The 24,315-nt window shown below is 46.4% G+C and overlaps 1 protein-coding gene across 2 annotated transcripts in view; it reads left to right on the top strand.

The window, feature by feature from the left end:
- Window positions 1-23,624, top strand: part of RGS6 (regulator of G protein signaling 6) — a 284,113-nt gene extending 260,489 nt beyond the window's left edge. The window contains exon 17 of one of the 2 annotated variants that reach the window (XM_055716872.1): window positions 19,021-23,624. In XM_055716872.1, coding sequence (XP_055572847.1) covers window positions 19,021-19,071 — 51 coding nt within the window. In that variant the 3' untranslated portion in view covers window positions 19,072-23,624. Of the gene's footprint in view, window positions 1-1,472; window positions 9,363-19,020 lie in introns of those variants that run through there. The other variant, XM_055716873.1, reaches the window with a different exon arrangement.
- Window positions 23,625-24,315: the final 691 nt, after the last annotated feature.

Raw genomic sequence — 24,315 nt, 5'->3', positions numbered from 1 at the left:
GATACCACTTTTGGGACATCAGGGCTGATGATGTGGCTTCCTCAAATGGTTGTAAGTGGGGAGATTGCTTTACTCTTCTGGACGAAGAATATTGCTTGTCTTAAAAGGGCCTTATGTTTTGGCCTCATCTCTGGCAACACAGCAAGGAGAATCAGCCCCATCTCTGCCTGGGATGCTTCAAACAACCTTGTAGACATCAGAGAGCTCTGGCAGCTGTGATGAGCATGCAGAAGAATCAAAAGCCTTTGCCTAGACTCACCTACACAGTTCTCAACCAATGTATCAGATATGCTTTTGGCTTCCTTACATCTTCTCTGTCTGGTTTTTGCACTGGTGCTTTGTCCTGGGGGTTGTTACTGCAGCTGAATCTGTGGAAGATATGGCAGGCAGGCGCCTCTGCTGAGCACCTCCAGTGCAATGCTTGTTCCCAGTGCATTGTCGTGCACCATCATTACTGTGGCTTTCCCTTGTATGTATCTCCTTATCCACTTCACTGCAGTTTTACTTATCACCTCCATTTCACTGGCTTACCCCATTAAAATAAGTTTCTCTCCTGAAAATCAGCAGTACCCACAGACTGCAGTGAGCTTTGTTTCATATTACTGAGTTTTTCCTCTTCCCTATAACAGGTTTTTTTCTATTAGATGTTCAAGCAAACATGCCAATAAACTATTTAGTTCTTCCTTGTTAGTGACAATTAGATCTCCCTTGTGCCAAACGAAGCGCTGCAGTGAGCACCCTTCTCAGGGATACGTAAAGCCGTGATGCACGCACTTGTCTTCTCGCGGTGAAGTTGAATGTCTTCTTGCATATGAATAGTCCGATATTCCAGATACAAAAGTGTCTGTGCCCCAGATCTGCCTGTATCTTTCCATAGCCTTCAACAGACATACGTATGCTGTCTAGTGTTTTGATGTAGCCAAACTTAGTGGAAATGTGCTTCTACTCTCTGGATAGATAGAGTAGTGCAGGTTCCCTGGCAATGAATTCTGTGGTGGTTTTCCTCCAGCGCTGTACTCGCTCACACAATGCTTTTTAATATTGTAAAAGTTACTGTGGTCTTTTTCATCTCTCTAAGCAAGCAATGGGAGCCTCCAATCAGCTGTTTGGCAGGTGTTAACCAGAATCAGATGTCCCAGCTCAAAACAGCCACAGAAGGAAAATCCAATGAACAAGAAATCAATACCAATAGCTGTGAGAAACAGCAATGCACAGACCTGTTTGAACCATTCAAAAAACTCACAGGAGAAAAGGTGACATTGTCCAAGAGTAAAAGTAGTGGCATCTCATTCTTTAAGGGGTTTTGGTTTCTTATGTTTGCTGTTGCAAACATTGATTTCTGCTTCTTACATTTTTTTACAACTTTCCCCCCTTGCTGCTTCCTTATATTTTGCTGCTGGTTTGGAAAACTGCATTTAAGCTGAAGGGGTTTTTTTCTGTATGTTTTTCTCCCCACTTTTTTCCGCGTTAAGCCAGAGAATGGGCAAGGTCGTAGAACTTCTCTAGAAAAGTTCACTCGCAGCATGGTAAGTTCCTTTTCTTTTCCCTCCTCCCTTTCCTCAGAACTTCATTTTTAGTTGGGAGAAATGTGGATGCTTGACTTTTTATTTCATCCTTTATTTTTGCAATAGCATCTTCGCAGCTTCTCTTTTTAATACTGTAGCTCATCTAAATAGTAGCTTTAAAGAAGCCGGGGTGGGGGATGGGTCAGGAAGCAGAATTCCGTAATGCTCATTCTAGCTTATCATCACTGCAAAAGCAAATGGATTTTTGTCTAGATTTAAACACAAGGTTGTCTTTTTGTTGTGTTCCTACTACAGTATTTGTTGTGGCTTTTCCTTGCGCAATGGAGTACAAGAGCATGGTTCTCATAGCACCATTGCAACAGTATCCATATGGTTATGTAGTGCATGGTTAACGATACCGTATGTATATACACATACATATCCACCCACAGCACTGCAGCCTCCTCCTCTGTACCCCTGTCTGCCAGTGCTTATGTAAATAGGGATGGGCGATATCCTTTGACTTGTTCATGACACTGATACCAGAAAAGGAGCACAGTAACAGCAAGTAACACAACACTGTTTAACCTTTTAGATAAAGGGGGTGCTGGGATCTCAGGGATAGCAGACAGATGTCCTCTGCTTTCTTGTCCTTCACCTGTCTTCAGCCTCCAGCCAGTCCTTCCAGGTGGGGGAAGCTGATCTGGCTGTGAAGGGATGCTGCAGCACAGGGCAGGTTGGGCACTGGCCAGGGCTGCTTCTTTCCAGCCCCCAGGGCAGGACCCCAGAGCCTGGGCAAGACCCACTCCTCCCACTTGCTTTTAGGGATCTGCGTGTGCAGCAGATTTTCTAGAGAAAGGGGAGAGCAGGGGGAGGCGACAGGACCAGGGGCAGGTGCTGCAAGGCAGGTGGAGGAGCAGGCATACTAGGCAGCACAGGGTGGGACAGACTGTGTGCATGCGGTAACCCAGAGCAAACAGAGGGCTGGAGCTGAGGATGCAGCAACTGGGTCAGTGGGGAATTACTCTTGTGTTGCTCAGTATCAAGTACACTTTGACTTGGTATGTCATACGGTTTTGGCATACTGCTGTGGTCTTCATGTATCGCCCATCATTAGTTATAAGGTGATACTGGGACAGCAGGGGGTCGTCAAGTGGTTTATTCCCATAGAAACCACTGTACGGAACAATATTTCATAGAAAGTTCAAAGACCTTGTTATGGCTTTATAACAGCTTTATAATTAAGGCATTGGACTATGTGTATATACAGTACATATGCTTGCATTTGTGTGTGTATGTATGTATATTTATATACACATTATTTATGTACACATGGCATATAAAGATAAAACATTTGTACATACAGATAGAAAAGGGGGAACCGTGCAGGTAAGTGTGAGCTGTTGTAGAGCAAATAAACCTAGAGGGGTTCTTTCTGATGCTGCCATGCTGCTGCACAAGCAAACCCAAATGTACCATGCAGAGCTTTGCAGTATATCCACTGGCAGACTTCCTGGGGAATGTATTTATATAGCTAATGCATATGCACACATTTAAAATATGTTGATACAAAATATATCACTGTGCCCATCTGCATATTTACTACTTTCTAAGATTCTGCCAGAAAAAGGAATAGGCAAGATTTTTTTTAAAAAAAAACAAACTATGCAGAAATATTTACACCAAGTGGTAAATTCTGGTCGCAGATTTGCCAAATACATAGAAGAGTAACTCTCACTTTACTAGATTGGCTGGGTTTATAGTAACACAGACAAGGGCGGATTTTTCTTCTGCAATTGATTTGAAGAGTAACTTGACAAGCTTAGTTGGGAATGGTAGAATTATAATGGAAGTACCTGTAAAGAAAATTGTTGTAGATTGGTCAGCACTTCAGTTCATTCTTGTCTTAATGGCTAGTGTACTGTAAACATTTTCTTTCATTTTTCATAATGCAGATATAAAATGTCATCCTCTGATGGCATGGTAGCTACCAGAACTAGAAAGGGTCTGGATTTTTTATACTTTGCATTATGGCATTTTGTCACTACCATCAGATGAGAAAACAGTCGCTATGTTGACACATCATAATGTCCTCAGAAGACAGCATTACCAAAGTGGTAGTAACTTTACGGCATACTCAGGGGACTAAATTAAGATGAAGTTAATTCTGCATGCTCCAGTTCTCCAAAAGGCACTGCAGTTCCCCGACTGTGTAAGAGTGGAGCAATATAGCAGCCCTCATTCCCAGACCTCCACTGTGCTTTAGTGATTGCTCATTACAGGATCACTTACTCAAGCTGACCCTGCACAAGCATGCTGAAGTTAAGCATATGCTTAAGGTTTGGCTGGAACAGAGCCCCAGTGCTCTGCTCTCTTCATGGCAGAGCCCTAAGCCTGTTTCGTAAAGCAAATGATATGAGGTCACATTTCCAGTAATGGCTGTAAGAGGAACATCCAAAACAACCATGGCTAGAAGTTTATTTGCCTTAGGAGCCGTTGCTGAGATGAAGTCGTGGCTTCCAGGCTGGAAGCCTGGACTATAAACTGTCAGCAGACCAGGGCCACCTCCAGACTGCGCTGCTCTGTTTGGCGCTGGGAGGATGCAGTAGGTGCTGGGGAAATTTTCAGATTTGGCTGTGGCATGTGACCCAGCATTTTGGGAAATTACTGAGTTGAGGTCCTTGAAGGCTTGGCCTTACCACTGCAGCATGTGCTCCAGGCCACACACCTCATGGTGCGGGGCACTTTGGCAGATGTGCTGCCTGCTGGGGCAGCTCTGGGGGTCTGAGCCAGCCTGGCGGGTGCTGCCCAGCCAGATGTGCCCCGCAGCCTCCACACTCACTGGGAAGCCCAGCCAGAGTTATGGGAAGTGGAAAGGTAATGCAGAACTTGGGACGGAACTCCAGAACTTTGGTTTTGGATAAAAATGAAAATTCTAAGGTAAATTGCACTTGAATTTCAAGATATAAATGTGGACTTCAAGAACACAAGTTGACTGAAGACATAAGTCATTTAGCAAAAACATCAGGAAAATAATTAGCCAAGGAATAGCTCAAAGACACAGTGGGGAATAAAGTGGCCTGGCTGTGTTTGTTCTTTCTGCATCATCATGATTGTTAGTAAGGTCATAAGAATACCTAAAATGTGATTTAAAATATGGAGCAAATTCTCTCCCAGTATCAATCAGCTATTGTTTCCTATTGTACTCTGGCACTTCAGGCCTATTGAGAACCTCCCCTGGATAATTTTTAGCTCATTGTTTCTTCAAATAAAGCAGTTACTATTGATTAAATTGGCTGTAACTTTCAGCTGTGATAAGCATCATAAAGAAAACAAACATCTAATGATGCTATGGTTTCCTTTTGCATTGCTGTACTCAAATTTGGGGAACTTGGTTCCACTAACAGTGTATGTGGCATAGAGCCAGAGCAGGAGCATGGAGGTGTGGAGGTTCATGACCCCTTCCTTGCTCCTGATGCTGTACTTACAGGGGTGCTTTCCATACCAGAGAAGACCGCTTTGTAGCCAGACCAGTGAGTCTTCGCTTTAGTGAAAAAATCGGACCCTCTAGGTTTGCCTGTTCTAGTTGCTTGAATCTCACCATCTCTTGTTTGAGAAAGACAGGGAAAATGAAACACTTCAGAAAAAGAAACAGTAAAGCTTTGCTGACAAACTGCAAACTATGTTGCAGGCATTTTGTCTCTTACTTGGGTTAAACCCCTCTCCAGAAAAATCTTTCAGTGCTTCTGAATTGCTCTCCTGAACTGGGTGGAAAAGTATACAGCTTGGCTTTGGCAGTGCAGACTTGGAGCAAGTGGAAGTCACCTTACCCACAGGGCTCCTGCTCATGTCAGTCACAGATTAACCCCAGACCATTTAACATCCTTTAGAAAGGCACTGTGGAGCCCTGGTGGCCAGCCAGAGGCTTGTCACCTTCAGGGCAATCAATGAGGAATAAGAAAGAACAGGATTTTGCAGATTTTGGGGTTGTTTTTTTTTACTACTCTTCAATTCCTACAAGACCCCCTGCCTCATCTTCCTTGGCTTGGTACTTTTGACCAGGAGAAGGCAGCTCACAATTGATGAACGCACCGTGGTTTTGCACCAAATCGCTCTGGAAGCCAGGCGCTATCTGGTCCACATTAAGCAGGACACTGTGGTGATGGTTTACCTTTTACTTTCAGGTCCTTTCAAAGTATTGGCACAATACCTTTGTGCAATGGCCAAGAAGGGAGTTGTGTCCACCGCTGCTCAGGTCCTCCTGTAGTGAAGGGCATAGTTTGCAGTGCCTCCCTGTCTGGGTTCCCCTTGGATCAAGGGGACATCTGTCTGAGCCAGCACCCAACATGCCAGACATCCTCAGTCTCCTCAGCTTACCTGCCTGAAGTCTACAGCTGCAGCATCAGCATGCATTCCATGACAGCCCACCACCACAGCCTGGCCAGCGGCTGTGTGGTCCCAGGACCAAGCATCACGGTCATCAGTCATCTGGTGAACAGCAAAGGGCCATGTCCACATGATAGACCAGATTGCTGCAAGGCACACATTGCGAGCAGGGGGGCAACAGATTTATTTTCTCCCCTGATCGGTTTTGAAGAGTCCTCAAAAATATGTGGGCAGCACAGTGGTAGGATAGACAACAGTCCCTGACCCCATCAGCCCTATGCCAGGCTCCTGTGCCATGAAATCGCAAGTGTAAAGCTAGGCGGGCTCTTCCATGCTCTCCATGAGAGTCCTGGGAAAGGGTCAATCACAGGGAGTTGCAGATCTGACAGTCCATTGCATCGGAGCACTTACTAATCCACCTAATTTTAAAAATGATGGCAGTGCACATGGTGGCAGGTTTATCTCACTATAGTTTTCCTTTTGAGTAGAGCAAAGATTGACATTATGAAAGCAGAGTTAGCCTGTCTCCTCTCCCAGGTGAAGATAAATGGCATCATAAAAATCAGACATCATGTATCATATATGTTATAAATAATACCAGGTACTGAAGTAATAACTTAAAGACACACATGCACACAAATCCATATATCCACATCTCTCTCTTCTGTCATATTTGATCATCTTGCTAATTAAAAGGAGTCTGCTATACTATTTTTAGCCATGCAGTCTCAGCCTAGCTGTTTAAACCAGTGTAGTTTCCCATCTGCTTTAGAAATGATTTAATAATCAGATAGACAGAAGCTTAGTTCTCGTAAGCTGAGATGATCCTTCAGGGCCAAGAGTAGAAGGAAAATATATTTTAATGAGTACAGTTAGGGGAACCACTGCTGCTTTTGTCTTGCTAAGGAAGCCACCAAGTCTCTGCCTAACTTGTGCTGATGGCCATTTACACTTAATAAAAGGGGAAAGAGGAGGGGGTTGCTTTGTTGCAGCTTGCAGCATCTTGAGTATTCTCTCTAAAAGCAGCAATGGTACTCTAGCAATAACAGGGATTAAACCTATGGATACAGCCTCAGCAGGTAACTTGGATAAGCCTGGGCCATGATACTTGGACTTGAATTCCAACTTTCCTAAACTTGCTATATTCCAAGGAGGGAATTTCCCCTGTAAGAAAGCTGGTGTTAAAGTTTCTGACTCAATATCGAGGTGGTGACCCAATGCTGAGAAGATCTCTGCATTTTATTCCCAGCTGACATTTTTTTAAGAGCAAAAGGCGCACACGCACGTACAGCTTTTGAGAGGTTCAGAGTTCTCAGTCTTCATGCTTTAAAGAACAAGAGAGCGGGCAGACCAGTGATACATTGTTTATTCAGAATTTTTACAACTTCTGTCTCAACCGACTGACATGGCACACTTACTCATTACATTCCCGGACTGAAAAATCTCTTCAGCTGAAGAAGATAAAGAAGCTCTTGTGTGTCGCTGGCTGCCTGAGATCAGAGAGGAGAGCTGCACAACCTGGGAGGGCCCCTTGTGAAACTCAGCCCAAGCGATGGCAGCACATGGCAGCCTGAGGCAAAACCAACAGCCCCAGCCGGAGGGTGCTGCACAGGACTGGGGGGGTGAAGGTGCAAGTGCTGGACTTTTGGCTGGACATAGGAATCTGTGGAAAATCCCTTTCCCTGCGTTCTCCCTGCCTCCCTCAAGCCATAGTGGCACAGCACAGTGTATGCAGAGGCGTGATGGGCACAGGCCTGCTGTGGCTGCCTACACGTGATAAGCTGTGGGGCTGTACTTTGTCTTTCATCACTACAGTCTGTAAAGAGTGTAATACTAATGGGAAAAGGAGCCCTTCTCTTAAGTCCTAAAGGAAATGCGAGTATGTAGTGAGACTGCTACTGGAGGGCAGCAGAGGTAACAACTGTGTGAGGTGCTACCAGGTGGATGATCTCTCAGCCTGGTGGCAGAGCTGAAAGAAGAAGTAAAAAGGTTAAGGAGTATCGGGGAGTGTGAGAGGGAGACAGACCGCTGGAGCCATTCTCTACCTTCACTGAGACAAATGCACCCCATGGACACATCACAAAAAGCGGAGGCTCCCCTGCCTGCTCGCCACCAGGCAGATGGAGGGGGCCGAAGTGACAGGGAGGAATGATAATAGGTCTCTGCTCGGGGCAGCAGCCCTTGTTCTCATAGGAGATTTCAACCTGCAGATGTCTGCTGGAAATACAACACAGCGGAGAGGAAACGATCTAGGAGGTTCCTGGAGTGTGTGGAAGACACCAGCTGTGTGAGAAAGTTGAATGAGCCAGCCAGGGGAGATGCCCCACTGGACCTGCTGTTTTCAAACAGAAGGACTGGTGGGTGATGTGGTGGTCAGGTGAGATTTCTTTAGAGCCCTGGATGTTATGGATGGAACATTTTGTACAGGACTGCAAGTCATTGAAGACTGAAGATTGTCTCAGTTCCCAGGCATAGATGAATAACTGATCGGCAGACTGGCCCAGCTTCATTAACCGCAGGAGACAGCTGCAGTAGGCAGAAGGCAGGTGCTGGTAAGCAAGAGTTGCTGTAGTCCTTGCGTTAGCAGCAGTGGGGTGATTTTGTGTTCTCATCCAGAAGCCTTGTATGGGGTCCCACATTGCATCCTTAATCACTACAGAGCTGGTCTCCCACCTTGGTTTCTCATGCAAAGATGGCTTTTCCAGGAGCAAGAATAGGACTGGAGATGGTGTATTTTGATATAGTTGTCATGCTCAGTGGCCAGGATGCTTTCTGTCTGGAGCCTAAAATGCCCTCCTCCTCCTCCTTGCAGTGGTGCAAACTGGCATTTTCATTGTAGTATTTCCTCAGCTTTTGTTTTCTGGTGTCTTTTGGCTATTTTGTATTAAACTATCCTTGGCTTAGAACTTTGAGTGCATCTCACTCCAGCACCCAGAGAAATCCAGTCCCATACTTAGTTTCAGTTCCATGTGTATCTGTTCATTTGCGTTAAGCAGCCATGAAAGCTTCAGTGTCTACCCTGCCTGCCTGGCTGTCCCTTCCTAGATGCTCTCAGCAGTTTTCCAGCTCTGTGGTGTTACCCTTGTTCTTCCCTGCTGCTGCTTTCCCATCTTCCTCATCTTCAGCTTCATCCCTTGGCCACTGCTACTGCCTCATGCTGGTTTTTGTCTTCTCAGTTTGTCTGCTGTTGGATCAGAGTTCAAGTCACATGTGAACTGTCCTGGTCCTAATCTTAATTCACGAGTATGGCGTCACACACATGAAATGTGTTGATGGGATCTTACCTTTCTCAGGTGAACTGTGTGATATTTTGCACAGCTTTGTGTCACTGTGATGTATTACAAACACTAACCATGAACACAGTGAAGAAGGCATAAGGCTGGAGAAAGAATTACTGCTGGAGATCATCAGGGCTCTCATTTTAACTGGTTCCTTGATAATCTCATAGAACTATCATATACTTACCAGCTTTCCCACTTTTTCACTTTCCCAGCTCTACCAGCTTGCATAAATAGGTAACAGCATTTGAGGGCATGGAAAGTATTCACAACCTGCAATATAATAAACACAAAGGTTTAAGCCATTATAGGGAGACAATAGTGGTTGAAAAACTGGGAAGTATAAAAAGGTGATGGACCGAGGTGCTGGTGAAGTGAGTATCAGAACAGACAGCTAGAAGGATAGGGGATAGGAGTAGGGAAAGATATAGGAATGGATGCCAAAGTTTCTTAGATTTGGCAGCAAGTAAAGACTTCTGGGAAAAGGGTTATTTTTATCTTCGGAAGATATTTTACTTTAAAAGAAAATGTGCTTGGTCCACTACTCCAGCCATTAACAAATACCGGCTTTTACTGGGAAAAGGTACTTGCATTACATAGGTGATGGAAAGCATCAGAATGTACCTGGAGCATGAAGGGATCCAGTTGGCATTTGCAACCTGTCATCTGATTGTTCTCTTATGTGCGGTAACTGGTCAGTGTCAGTACCTAGCCCTGGGATTACTGGGTGCATGGCCTGCACAGTGCACCATCGGCTGGTCGTGGCACGCTTGAATTGCATCTGTTCCTGGTATCAGCATAGTACCTTACCTGGTTTGATAAGCAGTGGATTGCATGTTATTACACGTGTGCTGTGTAGTCTGTTCTCTATACAGGGGCTCCTTTAAAGCGTAAGTATTCATCACTTCTAGTGGATAAGTTATTCCTCACTTCCCTTCCTTAAAAATACTGCTGCGTAGTGCTGGTGGTGCAGAACAGCAGCTGCCTTTCGCCCCCGAGCTCACTACCTTCCATCAGTGAGTGAGCGATCCCTGTGTGTATGGTTTCTGAAGTGCTTTGGGATCCTTCTGGATGAAAGGTATTATGCAGAGTTCAGGGCATAGTGTTCATTTACTGTCTTTTATTCCAGCCACACACAAACTCTGGAAGATGAAAGTTGGCACCTTCCCACTACAGAGAGGTCTAGATGCTAGCTGCAGATACTGAACCAGGACCTTAGCAAGGGGTTTGACAGCGAGGGGGGCTTAGTCCCTGCTGTGATTTCAGCCAAGCTTATTCTGATACTCCAAAGGGGTTTCATATTTTGCTGGTGTTTCTGTTTTCCTCTGACTGTGCAAGATACTTACCTACTTACCTGGTTCCCAGTCCCACTGAAGACAGTTAAACAAACTGAGTCCATTGCACACAAAGGGAATAATAGAACTGCACCCTGCACGAGGGGCAGACCAGCAACATGCAGTAAGGGCATTTTCTGGGGTGGCTTGGAAAAACGTTCTACTACACCATCATATGCTGGCTGCATTGATCCTGGCAGGTCTGTGGTGAAGTGCCCTCCTTCACTGTGGTAAGTTTAAGCAGTCCGTAGGCTGCTTCAGCTAATGCCAAAATTAGCTTGAACACATTCTTCAATACAAGGAGCCCGGAGTGCTCCAGAACAGAAGAGGATCTTCCTTGTGGTGCTGGTGGGATGGTAGAGGAGAGCTCCAACCATTATGAAGCTGTTCTAGGAGTGGGTGAGTCTGGGGCATGCGTCAGTTCCTGGTTTGTGCCGTATGCAGTGGTGCACTGGTATTTCTCAAAGCAAAGTGCAGTGCCTCTCCTAGGAAGCATAGAAAAGCCACACAAAGTAAAGTGGCTATGGATGATAGCAATTTTAATTGGACTGCAGCTCTGAACTGTTCCTGTAGCGATATAAGCTGGAAAAGGAAAAAAGCAGTATCAACTGTAAGAACCTAACCCATGGTTGCTCAGCTTCACTGCTATCAGCAGGAATGGCAAGAAGCTCAGGAAACTTGTCATTCAAGCCTTACAAGAGGAGTAGGGCCCGCTCTGCGAGAGTTTGGGGGCAACTTGTAAAACCACGCTGGTGAGAATGGGTGAGCATCCTGCACATCACAAGCAGCCACTCCCCTGCTTACCCTCTACAGCCACTTTGCAGCTCCTATTTTCAGTCTGTGTCAGTGTGCAATTGGTGGTATCGCCCACCATATTTTGTGTGCTAATTTATGTTATATATGTTCATAGTTTATGTGTCTGTGTTTATTTTGTGTTGAACTAAGTTATTTTCCTGTATTGTTTATGTTCTTAACTGTTTCATATTTAACTTTGTTAATTTATGTTACTATCTTATGTTTGCAATGTAACTTTTAATGAAAAAATCTAATAAAAGGAATATTTTTTAAATGACATAAAAATAAAATTTCCCCAGGATTGTCACAGCACTCTCCAAACCATCAAGCTGCAACAAGGTCTTTTGCCACCTCATACCAACACACTCTTCATGCCAGTCCCTCTGCTGCCTTCTCCTCGTCTCGCCTCATCCAGGGCATGCTCGCTCCCTCTCTTCTTTCTGCTTCTTCCTCCTCTCTCTTCCTCAGCTGCTCCCTCTTCACTGGCCGCCCAAGCCCTTACCAGAACCAGCCACAGCTGCACCTTATCTACATCAGCCAACCCACCGCCCCTGAAGCCAGCCCACAGCTGTATGTTATCAATGATAATTAACCCAGCTTCATTCCTCTACCCGTGGGCTGGATACGGCCCCCCAGGGTCCTCAGTCCAGCCCCCAGTATTTACAGACCCCCCCACCGGGGGTTGGGGGCAAAACCAAGCAGCCGCAGATGGCTGCCTGCCACTTCATCCGCGCGCCAGCCCCCTGCTTAAAAAGTTTGGGGACCCCTGCTCTACAATTCCCCCTCTTTTCTTTTTAATAATTCATACCTCATGTTTTTACGAATCATCACAAACTTTTTACAAATAAACTTTTCATACATTCCGGACAACTTGTCCCTGAACTCTTTTTTTCTTCTTAACATTTCATGCCTTATGTATTTAACAATCATCACAACTTTTTCACAAATAAACTTCTCATACAGTCCAGACAATTTGTCCCTGAACTCATACACATATCCCTTCTGCCATTTTATCTTGGGCTTTTCAGCTTCTGAGGGCTGATCACCTTTCTTCTCATCTGCTTTCCTGACATCTAGGATTTTGTTTTCTTCAGAGTGGGGTTCTGATTAACTTATACTACCTCATCCTTTCACCTCTTGGGTCACACCAGACAGTAACCTGAACAAGCTTTCAACAGCAGCAGATCAAGAATACAGCACTAACACATTACTTTGTGTCCCAACAAGCTTCTCAACATCCTTGTGGTCACCCGTTTCTTCTACAAGTGGAGACACCTTCAATGAGCACACAAACACCAGCAAGAATACCACCAGGTCGAGCAGCAGCAGCAACGGTGGGAGCTGCCCACAGCACCGCGCTGCTCCCACACCTTCCCCAGGCACAGCCATCACCGCTGTCTGGCCAGACCCGCTCTGGACCCACCACAGCTGTGGGCTGCTGCCACATCTGGCCAGGTACTCTGCTGCTGTCACCCATTACCCTCAGTCTCTTAACTCCATGGCAGTCAGGCTTCCTTCTCCTTGATCCCAACAGCTCACCTTTATCAGTGTCTGATCCAGATCCCCAGGCTCTTCCCACCTATCTCAATGTGATCTGGATCACAGTCTATCCCCGCCTGTCTCCACTATGTTGGGCACCACCGTCACTGTTCAAAACTTCAAACATCCCCCAGGACAGCCATCACCGCTGTTGCCGCTCATTACACTCAGTCTCATAATCCAAAGGGCCTCACACAGGGCACCAATTGTCACAGCACTCTCCAAACTAGCCAGCTGCAACAAGGTCTTTTACCATCTCACACCAACACACTCTTCATGCCAGTCCCTCTGCTGCCTTCTCCTCATCTTGCCTCATCCAGGGCATGCTCGCTCCCTCTCTTCTTTCTGCTTCTTCCTCCTCTCTCTTCCTCAGCTGCTCCCTCTTCACTGGCCGCCCAAGCCCTTACCAGAACCAGCCACAGCTGCACCTTATCTACATCAGCCAACCCACCGCCCCTGAAGCCAGCCCACAGCTGTATGTTATCAATGATAATTAACCCAGCTTCATTCCTCTACACGAGATCTGCAGTGTAATATAACATTGAAAATCAAACAGTGCTGGCAGTGCTAGGGCCATGGCAATCTCCTTCTTAGAAGTGAAGTTTGGTGGCACAATGTTCTTGTAGTATGTTAGCTAAAAGGTAGGAGGTCTGAGCAGTGCCTGTCACCACGTGAAAAACCTCAGATTCAAGCTGATGGAGGTAGGGTTTGTTCATCTCCAGTGGAGATGCAAACCAGCCCCAGTCCTCTGCTGGGGGTCTTACAAAAGGATGGGTTAACGCCGCTCCCCTGGAGATGACTTCTCCAGGAATGTGATGCTTCTGGCTGGAGCAGATTGGGCAGCAGGCTGGGTAGAGGACAACCCTGAGCACAAAAGAGGGGCAGAGAGCAAGAAGTGGAGTCGGCTATAGCAGGCAAAGTCCTAAGCTGGTGGGTGGAGAGTGTGGATGTGAACAGTCAGCATGAAAGCACATTGGTCTGTATTGACACGGCAAAAAGGGGAGCCTATGCTGCCATATCAGAAGCTCCCCACACGCTTCCTCTCCCTCCATTGGTGCATCCACAAAGCTCCCTACGGGATAAATCCTGCCTGGGTGTTCAGGTACGTTGCTGACGGTGTGCATGGAAGTGCTGGCTCCTGCATGTTAGTGGTGGTTGATGTATCTGCATGCTAGATACAGAAACTACTCTGTGCTGGGCAGAGCATGTTAACATGTATGAAATCACAGGTACTCGACAAAAATAAACTTTCTTTCTAAAAGTATTAAAAAAAAATAGTTCACAGCCTTTGCCTTCTCTCCCAGCTGTGCAAAGTGCTGGGTTTAGTAGATAAAAGCAAAGAGCAAGATGGAAACTCCGATGCCTCATACAGGAGGTTTGAAAGGAGTGCTGTCTCCTTTTTGTGTCAAATTCAAGACTTTTTTTTTTTTTTTCCCTCCTCTTATTTGGGTTCTTGCGTATGTTAAATTGCTGAATTCTGCTTCATTAAAATAATTGCTAATTGCATTTTACAGTTTAGTTTAGTAGCTGCTCAGCAAAGGCTCAGCCATCAAAGACGCTAAGCATCTCCTGTGACCTGCAGGTTAATCTTCACTTCACTGGGCCTTAGTGAGAGCCCTGATGGTGCACGAGTGCCGAGGTCTGGTCCTCTGCCTGGCATTGGAGCCAAGCAATAGGATGGGCCGCATACTTGGAAGTCAGATTCTGGGGGGCAGTTTCATAAAGTTTGCCAAGAATCCTCTGACATTTTCCTTAGGTTACTCCAAAGTCAGGTTTGGTTTTTTTACTTTTTCCTTAGGTTACTCCAAAGTCAGGCTGTAAAAACTGAGGCACCTGTCATGCCAGTGTTCAGGGGTAAAAAAAAATAAAAAAATCATTCATTCAGCTGCACAGAGAGAACTGGATGTTACCTTTACCAAGACGTGGTGACACTGCATGTGATGTTTGCGTTAAAGCTGTGTTACAGCCCAGCTGCTTGCAGGGAATGAGAGAAAAGAAAGCCTGCCTGCATCCAACAAGACACACAAAATCTGCCCTACAACATACTGCTTTTGCTATGCTGTTTGAGCGACAACAGTCTGGGTTTTTAATTGTCATAACTCTATAATCAGTAGTGACAAATATTTTGCAACTGGAGGACTGGGGATTTCTTTATAAGCCTTAGACCCCATGTAAAAAGTTTACTCCTTACATCGACTCTAATCTTGCCTTATTATTCAGCATATGCACACGACAGCATAAAAGGAGCACTGTAGTGTTCTGAGCCTGAAATCATATGCTTTCCAAGTCCCTTGCCAGCACAGCTTAGATGAAATTTCTCCTGGAAATAAGGCAGGAGTTGTTGACATTTTCTTTTAATGGGGAAAGGAGAGGTAGAAATGTGCAGGCAGCCACTGGTTTCGTGCTAAACAAAGATGTGGAAGGAAAAAAACATTTATTTTGATTGAACGTTTTTAAAGAAACTAGGTGTACTTGTGCCAAACTTTCACATTGTAATAATCCAAAACTTCCTCACTTCATTGGAGATCTCCCCAAGAGAATCCCAGCTGAGTGGCAGATGAGGCCCAACATGACCTCCTGAGCCTAAACTCTTTTGGCATGCATTGCACCCAACTACGAATTGATTTAGCCACCTCCAGCTTCTCAGAGCAGCCTTTCACCTGACTGACTGAGGCACTCATGCCACACGAGCCTCAGGGAAAGGTCGCAGGACTGCAAAAAATACAGGGGTGCGTCCCACCTCTGCTGTCCTGGGGTGGACCCAGGCCACCTTTGCCTGGTCACCCGGATGCCCCTTTTGCAGGCACAGGAAAGCGATGATGTTAAGGCACACTGATGCCATCCTGGGCTGTTTGGCCATGGATGCCCTCCCAGCGAGCAGGGTCGGGTGGGTTTGGATGGACCGGTTGGGGTCCTGGGGGAGAGCATCGGCTGGCTGGGGAGCGAGCTGCTGCACCATCCTGAAGGAGCTATTGTGTGTGCTACGCCTTGGCTTTTGTCAGTCAGCTAGCACAAAACTTTTGTGTCTCCTGCTGGATTTCAAGCCTAAGAAGCCCTGGAGGGCTAAACCTGAAACAAATGCCATGGACCAGCCCCTCAACTAGTGTAAACTGGCAGCAGTTCTGTGAAAGCAGCTAAGTCACATTGATTTACCCCAGCAAAGTGGATCCCATCCAGCATTTCCACCTGTGACACAATGTTTTGCTCCCTTGTTCATTTTAGTAACAGGAAACAGATACCAGTTTACCTGATGAAATGCAGATTTTTCCTGATCCTCTTCATTTTTATTTTAATGAGGATGTCTAAGATGAGAGAATCCCAAACTGAATACTTGCATCCCACCCACCCTCCAGCCCACGGATATTCATATGACTCAGACCCATGCTGTGAGGCTGACGTTTATCTCTGCATTGGATTGAAACAAAATCCCCTACACCAGTATGCCTGGCTGGGGACCCCATCAGTACCAAAGATGAATGTTACAGTTACAGCCCAGTGGTCTTGCTTGTAGCCAGAAATTTCACCACATTAATCCTTCTATGTGATTCCAGGGATCCTTTCACCATCTGTCTTATCACAATGTTGGACACAACAGCCAAGCAGAAAACATCGCTGCCTACTTCTTGCGGTCTTAAAACAGATATTCTCGCACCCATCTGTTCGCATGTCCCTGCACGTGAGGCTGTTTGGCACCTCACACCTCCCTGACACAGTTATCCTCCCGGACAGCCGGGCCCCACGCTGGGGACTCATCCCAGCCTGCAGGTGGGAAGTTAGCTGCAGAACCAGCGGCTGGATCTGGGTTCCTGGGCTAACAGCTTTCCTGCTAGATGGGGAGCTGCCAATGGAGCTCACCACCTTTGCCCGCAGACGGGAAGCAGTTGCCACTGGAAAACCCATGAGCAAACTTTTGCTCTGTGCAAACCTTGGCCATCAGCTCCATTTCTGACTCACCGCCTCCTCCAGGGCAGCCTTTCTGTCAGCTGCCCCCTCCCCTTGGCCCAGCCTGGCCTTGGAATTTCCCCCTTCCCGCTTTGAACACATTTGTGGGGCTGAATGTGGAACAGTGTTTGCTCCTCAACACCGCTGGACCCTGGCACAGGGAGCTGGCATACCCCCAGGCTGCCTGCCTCTGAGAAGATAACAAGAGGAACTGCCTGCAGCAGATTAGTTAGAGTCTGACTGTATAGTCATTATACAAATCCAAGGCTTATTTGTTGGGGTTTTTCTAAGGAAGTGTCCAAATATAGGTGGAAACTAGTTTGTTTTTTTTTTTTCAAAAACCAGCCATGTTATTCTTGCAGAAATTAACATCCACATCTTTACTGTCTTCTTCCTATAAATGGGATTCAGAAATTGAGAATTCCCTAGCACTCTTTCTCAGGTATTCCTTAACGGCAGCAAAATGACAGCCATAGTTGTAGCCCCCCAAGCACTGCCATGTTGTTCTGCAGAAGTCTTGGCTACCTCCTGGGGTAGCCCTGGGCTGAGCTTCCCAGAAGTGCATTTAAAAATAATAATAGTAATTATCAATAATTTGATTTATAGTGAAGGAAAGCACACATGCCTTAAATGTCAGTGGTGCTGGTATGTCTGCTGAGCTTGAGAGGGAGCTGGTCCTTCCTGAGCCATGCCCTGGATGCAAGCTGTGCTGCAGAGACAGAGGAGCCACAGAGCTGTGACTGTAGCTGTTCTGTCCTGGGCAGGACAGCCTGAGTGACGACAGTGTTACCAGCAGCCAGCTGGTCATGTACAGGGAGCAGCCAGATTAGGCCATGCATGTTTATGCAGCCAAGCCAAGCAAAAAGTAAAAGGCACACATTTGAGTAACGAAATGAGGCTTCTGCACAGAACTGTTACATCCTCCTGGAACAGCCCTAAATGGGAATAGATTAGAAATCAAAGAGGGGAGGTGGGGGTGGAGGGGTGTGGGGGTTCTTTTTTCTTAGTGTTAACCTGTTAAACAAGGCGTATTTCAAATGACCTGCTAAATTTTACATTTCAAATTTTCCTACATTTTGCACATACTTTTTTTCACTGTATAATCTGTCTTGCTCTTTCTTTCAAACAGCAATTATTAGAACCTTCTATTGCAAAGGAAATCTTGGCTATATATAGTAACGTAGAGGAGGTTGTTTAAGAGCTGCTAGGTATTCCATGGCTCTCTGGTATTCCCTGGATGTTTATTTCAAACAAGACTTTTTCTTCTTTTAAGAAAAACATCGTTTTTCAAGAGGAAAACTCAGCAAAGAAACACAGCAACTGGTGCAATTCCTGAAGCAATTTTTCACTGTTACATCAGTAATTGCAACGCCATCAGTATCCCCTACGGGGATATACCTTTCCTACTGCCTGCAAATGAAGACCAGCTGTAGGTCCTCCCTTGGTCCTGGAAGCAGGGGCTGTATGTCCTCAGCCAGCGAGGGGATTCAGACATGCAGGTGACCTTCTCCCTGGTCCTTGGTCCCACCAGTCAGTGGGGAAGCTCACGTGGATGCCGGCAGCACATGAGCAAGGCTGCCACGGCCATGCACCTGAGCGGTGGCTCGGGGGGGAACACAGGGAAGGCAGGGAGGCTGGGCAGGAATGTAACAATGAGACAAGAGACGGAGGAGTGGGCAAAGCAGGGTGGCAGCAGGGCAGGGGCAGGCTAAGCTGTTTCTGAAATCATTTTTGTCGAGATCTGTTTCTGATGGCCGCTGTGCAGCAGCACCGGTTGACAGGCTGTGGGAGGGCCATCCCAGCTCTCACTGTGGCCTTGGTTTTGCAGCCCTGGGGTAGCTCTCTGCATGGAAGCCATGGCCTGGCACCGGCAGGATGACACTGGGCACAACAAGTCACAGCAAGCATAAGACAGAGCGTTGCTTTCACCAGTTCCCATGTAACTGCAGAAAGGCAACATCTTCATGAGGCAGTGTCCTGGGGCACAGCCTTGAGCGACAGCCACCTGGACATCACTAGCCACAACCCCTCCTTGCCAAACCACCTGCCTGGGGCAAAACCACAGGCACCCGCGATGCTGGGGATGAGCAAGCCCCCCATCGCCAGTCGGCAGGGCTGGGGGAGGCAGGTGCGCTCCCCGCTCTGGGGAAGACCCTTGCCCCTCACTTGCAGCCAAAGCATCCCACAGCATCACTCATGCCTCCGGGTCTCTTCTGTCTCTCTGTCTGTCCCTCCCTCCAGGGAAAGTCTCTGGCGAGCAAGCGCCTCACAGGCCTGATGCAATCCTCCTGACAGCTGCAGCCCACCGCCCCGTGGGAGAGACAACTGGGACCGCTGCCGGGGACGGGGCATTTTGGGGACAGCGGGTCCCTGCGAGGGAGCGAGCTGGAGTGAGCACAAGCGGGAAGCCACGTGCAGGTGAGCGCCTCTCCTCACAGTTTACATCGACACTTCCCTGCCTGCACAGCTTTGTAAGGACGCCGAGCTCTGCAGGTGCTTTGTTTCCGACCGGGGTTTGGAGGAACGCACTTCACCATACACAGAAGGCTTGCTGGCTTGTTATTTAAGGGAACGGACTCAACCGCAACTTGGAGAAAGAAGAGCTGAGAGAGATCGGTGTTCTTCCTTCATCTCTTCTCTCCCTGGCACAAACATGGCTCTAATAGACGGCGCTGCAATCTCACTTGCTCCCTTTCTTGTGGCCATCTGGATCCAATAAAATATCTGCTGGAAGCTACTTCTCCTTCTCACAAAATCCCATGCATTTCTCCTGCAGATTCATTGACTTTAACTTTGTTTTTCTTTTCTATGTCTCTCCTCCTTTAAAGCCAAAAAGAAAAAGAAAAAAAAGGCACTATTTAAGTTCATCATTCACTGTCGTTCCAATAGCATGTATCTTACCCAGAGATGATGGCCAGATCCTCAGCTGAAGTCAGGAGAGTTGAGTGGTTTTCATCACCTGAGGATCTGCCCCATGGAGTCAGACTCTGATCCTGGTGCAAATCCTCTGATGTCGGCGGACTCGCTCTGCATGTGCGCATAGTGCAAATGTGATCAGACTCTGCCTGATGCTCAAAAAGTCATGTTTTAGATGTGTAATGCACACAGAAACACACACAGAGACACACACGCACGTGGTATTTAAAAGTGAGTTGGTTTATATTGTATTTGATTTTCTATTTATTTAAGGGTTTGCGTATTTACTCAATGATGGACGTTCAAGCTTTACTTCAAGTAGATAGAATCGGACTCCAACTGCAATTGTAGAGGGCCAAAATCTGCTCACATGTATACAGGGAAAGGCAACTCTGGTATGGGCAGGTGTCAAAATTCAGCCTGCGGTGAGGAGGGAATTGATGGAGATGGGACCACCAGGAGCAGGATGTGAAAGGGCAAGGTGCTGGGTGGTGCCAGGTAACCTTTCCTAAACAGCAGCACGCCCAGCTCAGATAACTGACTCTGCTGAGAAGCAGCATTGTAAGCGTGAAATTGTACCACTGGAGGAAATGAGCTTCCACTAAAACTCATCTGACCTACAGCCCGTGAATACAACTGCAAGAGGTGACCCATTAGCTTGTTGCAAACTGTTGGGAGTATGGAGGTTATGGTGAGGACAGAACTGAACTGATTTAATTAAAACCCCCATGTATACTAGCTGCAGATAGGAAAATGGACTGCATTCACATACTGTATATGAAAATTTCAAGACTCAATTGACTCAGTGCCACAAAACCTCCTGTATTTTACAGGCACTTCAGATCTGAAGCGTATGTGAAAATAGACATTTCTTGGTCTTCTTCACTCATGCCAAGGCAAACTGGCTTTTTGTGCAGGTGGTAGAAATTGCTATATGGCTACAAGTCTGCATTCCTACCTAGGCAAAACCATCTAGCTAAGTAGACAGCTGGCTATCGACAATATTAACTTCTGAGGCAAGTATTATTCTAATATCTAAGGCCTATGTGTGCACAAAATCAGGCCAGGATAGTTTCTGTCAGAAAAAAGGACCTTCCCTCTTTACCCATGACATTTCTCATCTTGATACCTCTTTCCGTTCCCCGCCCCCCCCCACCCAGAAAACTCCTATTATTGATTTTACCTGAGGTCTATAGGACCGTCTACACCTGCATGAATTTACAGTAGAATATTGAGTATGATATTTGTTCTTTACACATGCCTATTCCCGTAAACAGCCTGCTGTCTGAGGTCTTCAGATTTATCCTACACATACGTGACACACAAGTGAGTTCCAAGACTGAAGAACTGTCATGGATGTGCCTGTACATTCATGTGGTGTCCTGTGTCCTGCCTCTGAAAGGAACATTTGGTCTCCTCCAAACTGTCACTTAGCTGTCCTTGCAGGACCCATTTTCTGTTGCACACGCAGCCAAAGGGTCCCCTCGGGTAACAGAGGCTCTTCAGGTAACAGGCCTGGTTATCTATTCATCCACATTCATGTGTCCCTTTACGTCGTCCCTAGGAAAATGCAAAGGCTGGCTCTTCTCAGAGCCATGTTGATGTGTTTTTATCTGTGTCAACCCCACCATCACCATGTGTCACCGGAGCTCTGTAAACCAAAAGCTGCTCACACCCCAAGCTAATCTACTGCCAGTGCTGCCCAGCCTCTAGGCGAAGGTACTTCCTATTCCTATAGCAGGTTTGTCCTGTGAACCCCTGAACTGGTCTGCAGAGCATTCCTGAGCAGGATGTGCGCATAAAGCACAGAGCTGATGTGTAGCAAGTAGCAGAGATGGCCAAGTGTTACCAGGGGTATCTGCTTTGCGGTGAGTTCCTGATACTGGACAGGTCTTCTCCTGGGTGAAGGGTGGGGTAGCTCCATGGAGGTACTCTCCACTGTCCTCCAGCTTGGGGGCACAACATGGCAGGACTGGAGGATGCTGGCAGGTGCACGGGACAGGTGGAATTTGGGTGATGGTCTGCGCAGGGAGCGGCAATGCCAGACTTTAACTTGGAGATGTGCTGCTGCCCTGTGAGCGAGGCACCCTGCTCTGTCTCCCTGCTCTGTTCCTGCTGGACGGCTGTGTTGGCTGCTGCAGTGTTTTGCCTGTGGGGAATATGCTATGTTGGAACAGTTGAGTGCACGGAGGGAATTTTTGCAGGCACAGGGAGCATGCATATGGGCGTACATCAGGGGGCCTGGATGCTGAACAGCTTGCCATTTAAATGCACACTCGTGCAAGCTAATCTGCTCAGTAATGGCTAGCTGAGCGGACAGAGCTTCATATTCTCTGGAGAGAAGAAATCTCTGCTCCTCATTTCCTGACTAAATTTCTCTAAAACAGACATGAGAGTAGACAAGACCTCCTCCTGGGAACACATATGAACTGCTTTTCACATGTCTTTTACTTCACATATGATGATACTAACATGTAACTACTTCCACATGAACTGCATCCTCGATTTATTGCTTTTTAACGACATTGCTTATTCCAAGTGATGCTGCTCTTGTACACTCACAGTATCCCACGGAGTGTTGCAAGCAGTAATGCACTGCTTTATAAGCATCCCATGTCTTCCAACTACCTCATCATGCTGAAGATGAGTTAGGAAATCAGCTTTCCACCTCTATTTATGTTCTAAATCGCATTGTTTCAAGGAAAGGTAGTCTGGAAACCTTTTACAATGTCCATGCTGTGCAAGCTAGCTACAAAGCTTCCCATACTTACAGGGCTATGGCTGTGAAATATGGCTGTACACTGTTATTTGGATAATAGAGTATCCAGAACATTTGTGGCTATTGTGGCGAAATGGCACCAGGACAAGCACTAGGAAGGTTCAACAAGCCTGTGCAGACAGAGTTAGGCTAAAGCAAATGGATTAATGTACTCTCAGTATAATTCAACACTAAGATCCCATAGAGTACTGTAATAAAATGGTAGCAGGGCAGCCATAAAAAGTGGCAGTAAGCTGACATAATAATACCAGGATAAATGTAGCAATAAGGTAACACAGGCCGCTGCAGTAAAGTAGCATTTTGATAATGCAGCAATAAGACACAACAGGATGCTGCAGTAAATTAGTTTGGGGAATAAGGCAGTAATAATGGTGTGTGAGGACAAACGGTGGTACATTTGTACCAGGTACTGCAGCAATAAAGATAGCACAAGGTGTCCTAGTAATAAGTTACTACAGTAACAACACCACGGTGAACTGTAAAGTTATATCAGGATGCTTCCATGCTGCAGTCAAATCCTACAAGAGGTGGTAGCGAGACAATGAAGACAAAATATGCCCCATTTTGGACCGCAAAATACAAGTCAGTTTTCTGCATGGTGACCCAAATTCTGGAATGATCTCAGCGATACCAATCCTATTGCCCCCTCCCTTCAAGGAAGCTGAGACAAGAGAGTTCCACCTTCTAGTCTAATATTTTGGGCTGAAAATACAAAATTGACTCATTGTCTCTTCAGCCAAATTGTCACAGACTGTGGTGAAGTTCTTCAGTTAGTCCTTACTCAGGTGAAACCCCGTTGATTTCAGTGAGTCCTTTGACTTGGAAAGGATTTGGCTCTCTCATCTTCTGGCATGGGTGATCCTTTTAGCCTCCAATTATTTCTGTTTTGGGGTGGGGGAAGGGGAACCCAGGTACAGAACATCTGACTGTACTGGTTTGTTTCCTGAAATGCACAAATAAATTTAGCATCCTGGAAAAGTCAAAGCAATAAGTACCAAATCTGTTCTGTCTGTCATGCATGCATGCACACGTGAATAATCCTGCTGGAATCAGTGCAGGTCCTGGATGCATCCATGGGCAAGGCTTGGCCTAACCCTGTTCTCAGTGTCTCCAGCTGAGTGACGGAAGCAGTGTGTCTTCTCAGGTTTTATAGTTTTATATTATCTCCTTTCCTGCTTTTCTGTATTTTATTTTAATTTAACCTCAGCTGTGTTTGAAATGTCCCTAGAAAACAATCAGTTTGCCATAATACAATATGCAGCATGATCAGCAAAGAATAGGTGTGTCCATTTGCTGTCTTTGTACCCTTCAGTGGAGGGTAAAGCATTCTGGAAAATAACCAGCAACCACTGTTATACTCAATAATCATTGGGCATAAGGGTTTAGTCAAAGCATCTATGTCAACAGCAAGGCTTGAATGGAGTGTGTGTGCTAGATAACAAGATGGTCTCCTGGGAAAAGGATTAAATAGGGCACCGCTGCAGACTCCTGACAAGCAGGAGCAGCTCACAGCTGGCTCTGGCTCCTTCAGCTAGTCCCAACAGATAGGAATTTTCTGCCGCATCTTTCTGACCCTTTGCACAACAGCTTTGCTGTCCCTTTATGTGGCTTCCTCTGTCTGGAGCCGACTGTGCTCAGTTCAAGTTTTGAGCAATGCTCTGATAGCCTTGGCTTGGCTCTTGCCTTAAACTCCTTGGCTTGCTCGTATTGTGGTTTAATGATTAAGCAGGATTATTAAAGTAGAGCTCACAGTAGGGTAAGATAGGCTAGGTTATCATGATTTTGTCGTTTAAGCTGCGAGCAATTTTGCAGCTTCTCAACACTGTTTATAACCTGAGACG

Source organism: Falco cherrug, chromosome 7, assembly GCF_023634085.1.
Source record: "Falco cherrug isolate bFalChe1 chromosome 7, bFalChe1.pri, whole genome shotgun sequence".
NCBI lineage: Eukaryota > Metazoa > Chordata > Aves > Falconiformes > Falconidae > Falco > Falco cherrug.
The sequence above is the reverse complement of the archived record's forward strand: the minus strand, read 5'-3'. Positions and strand labels throughout refer to the sequence as shown.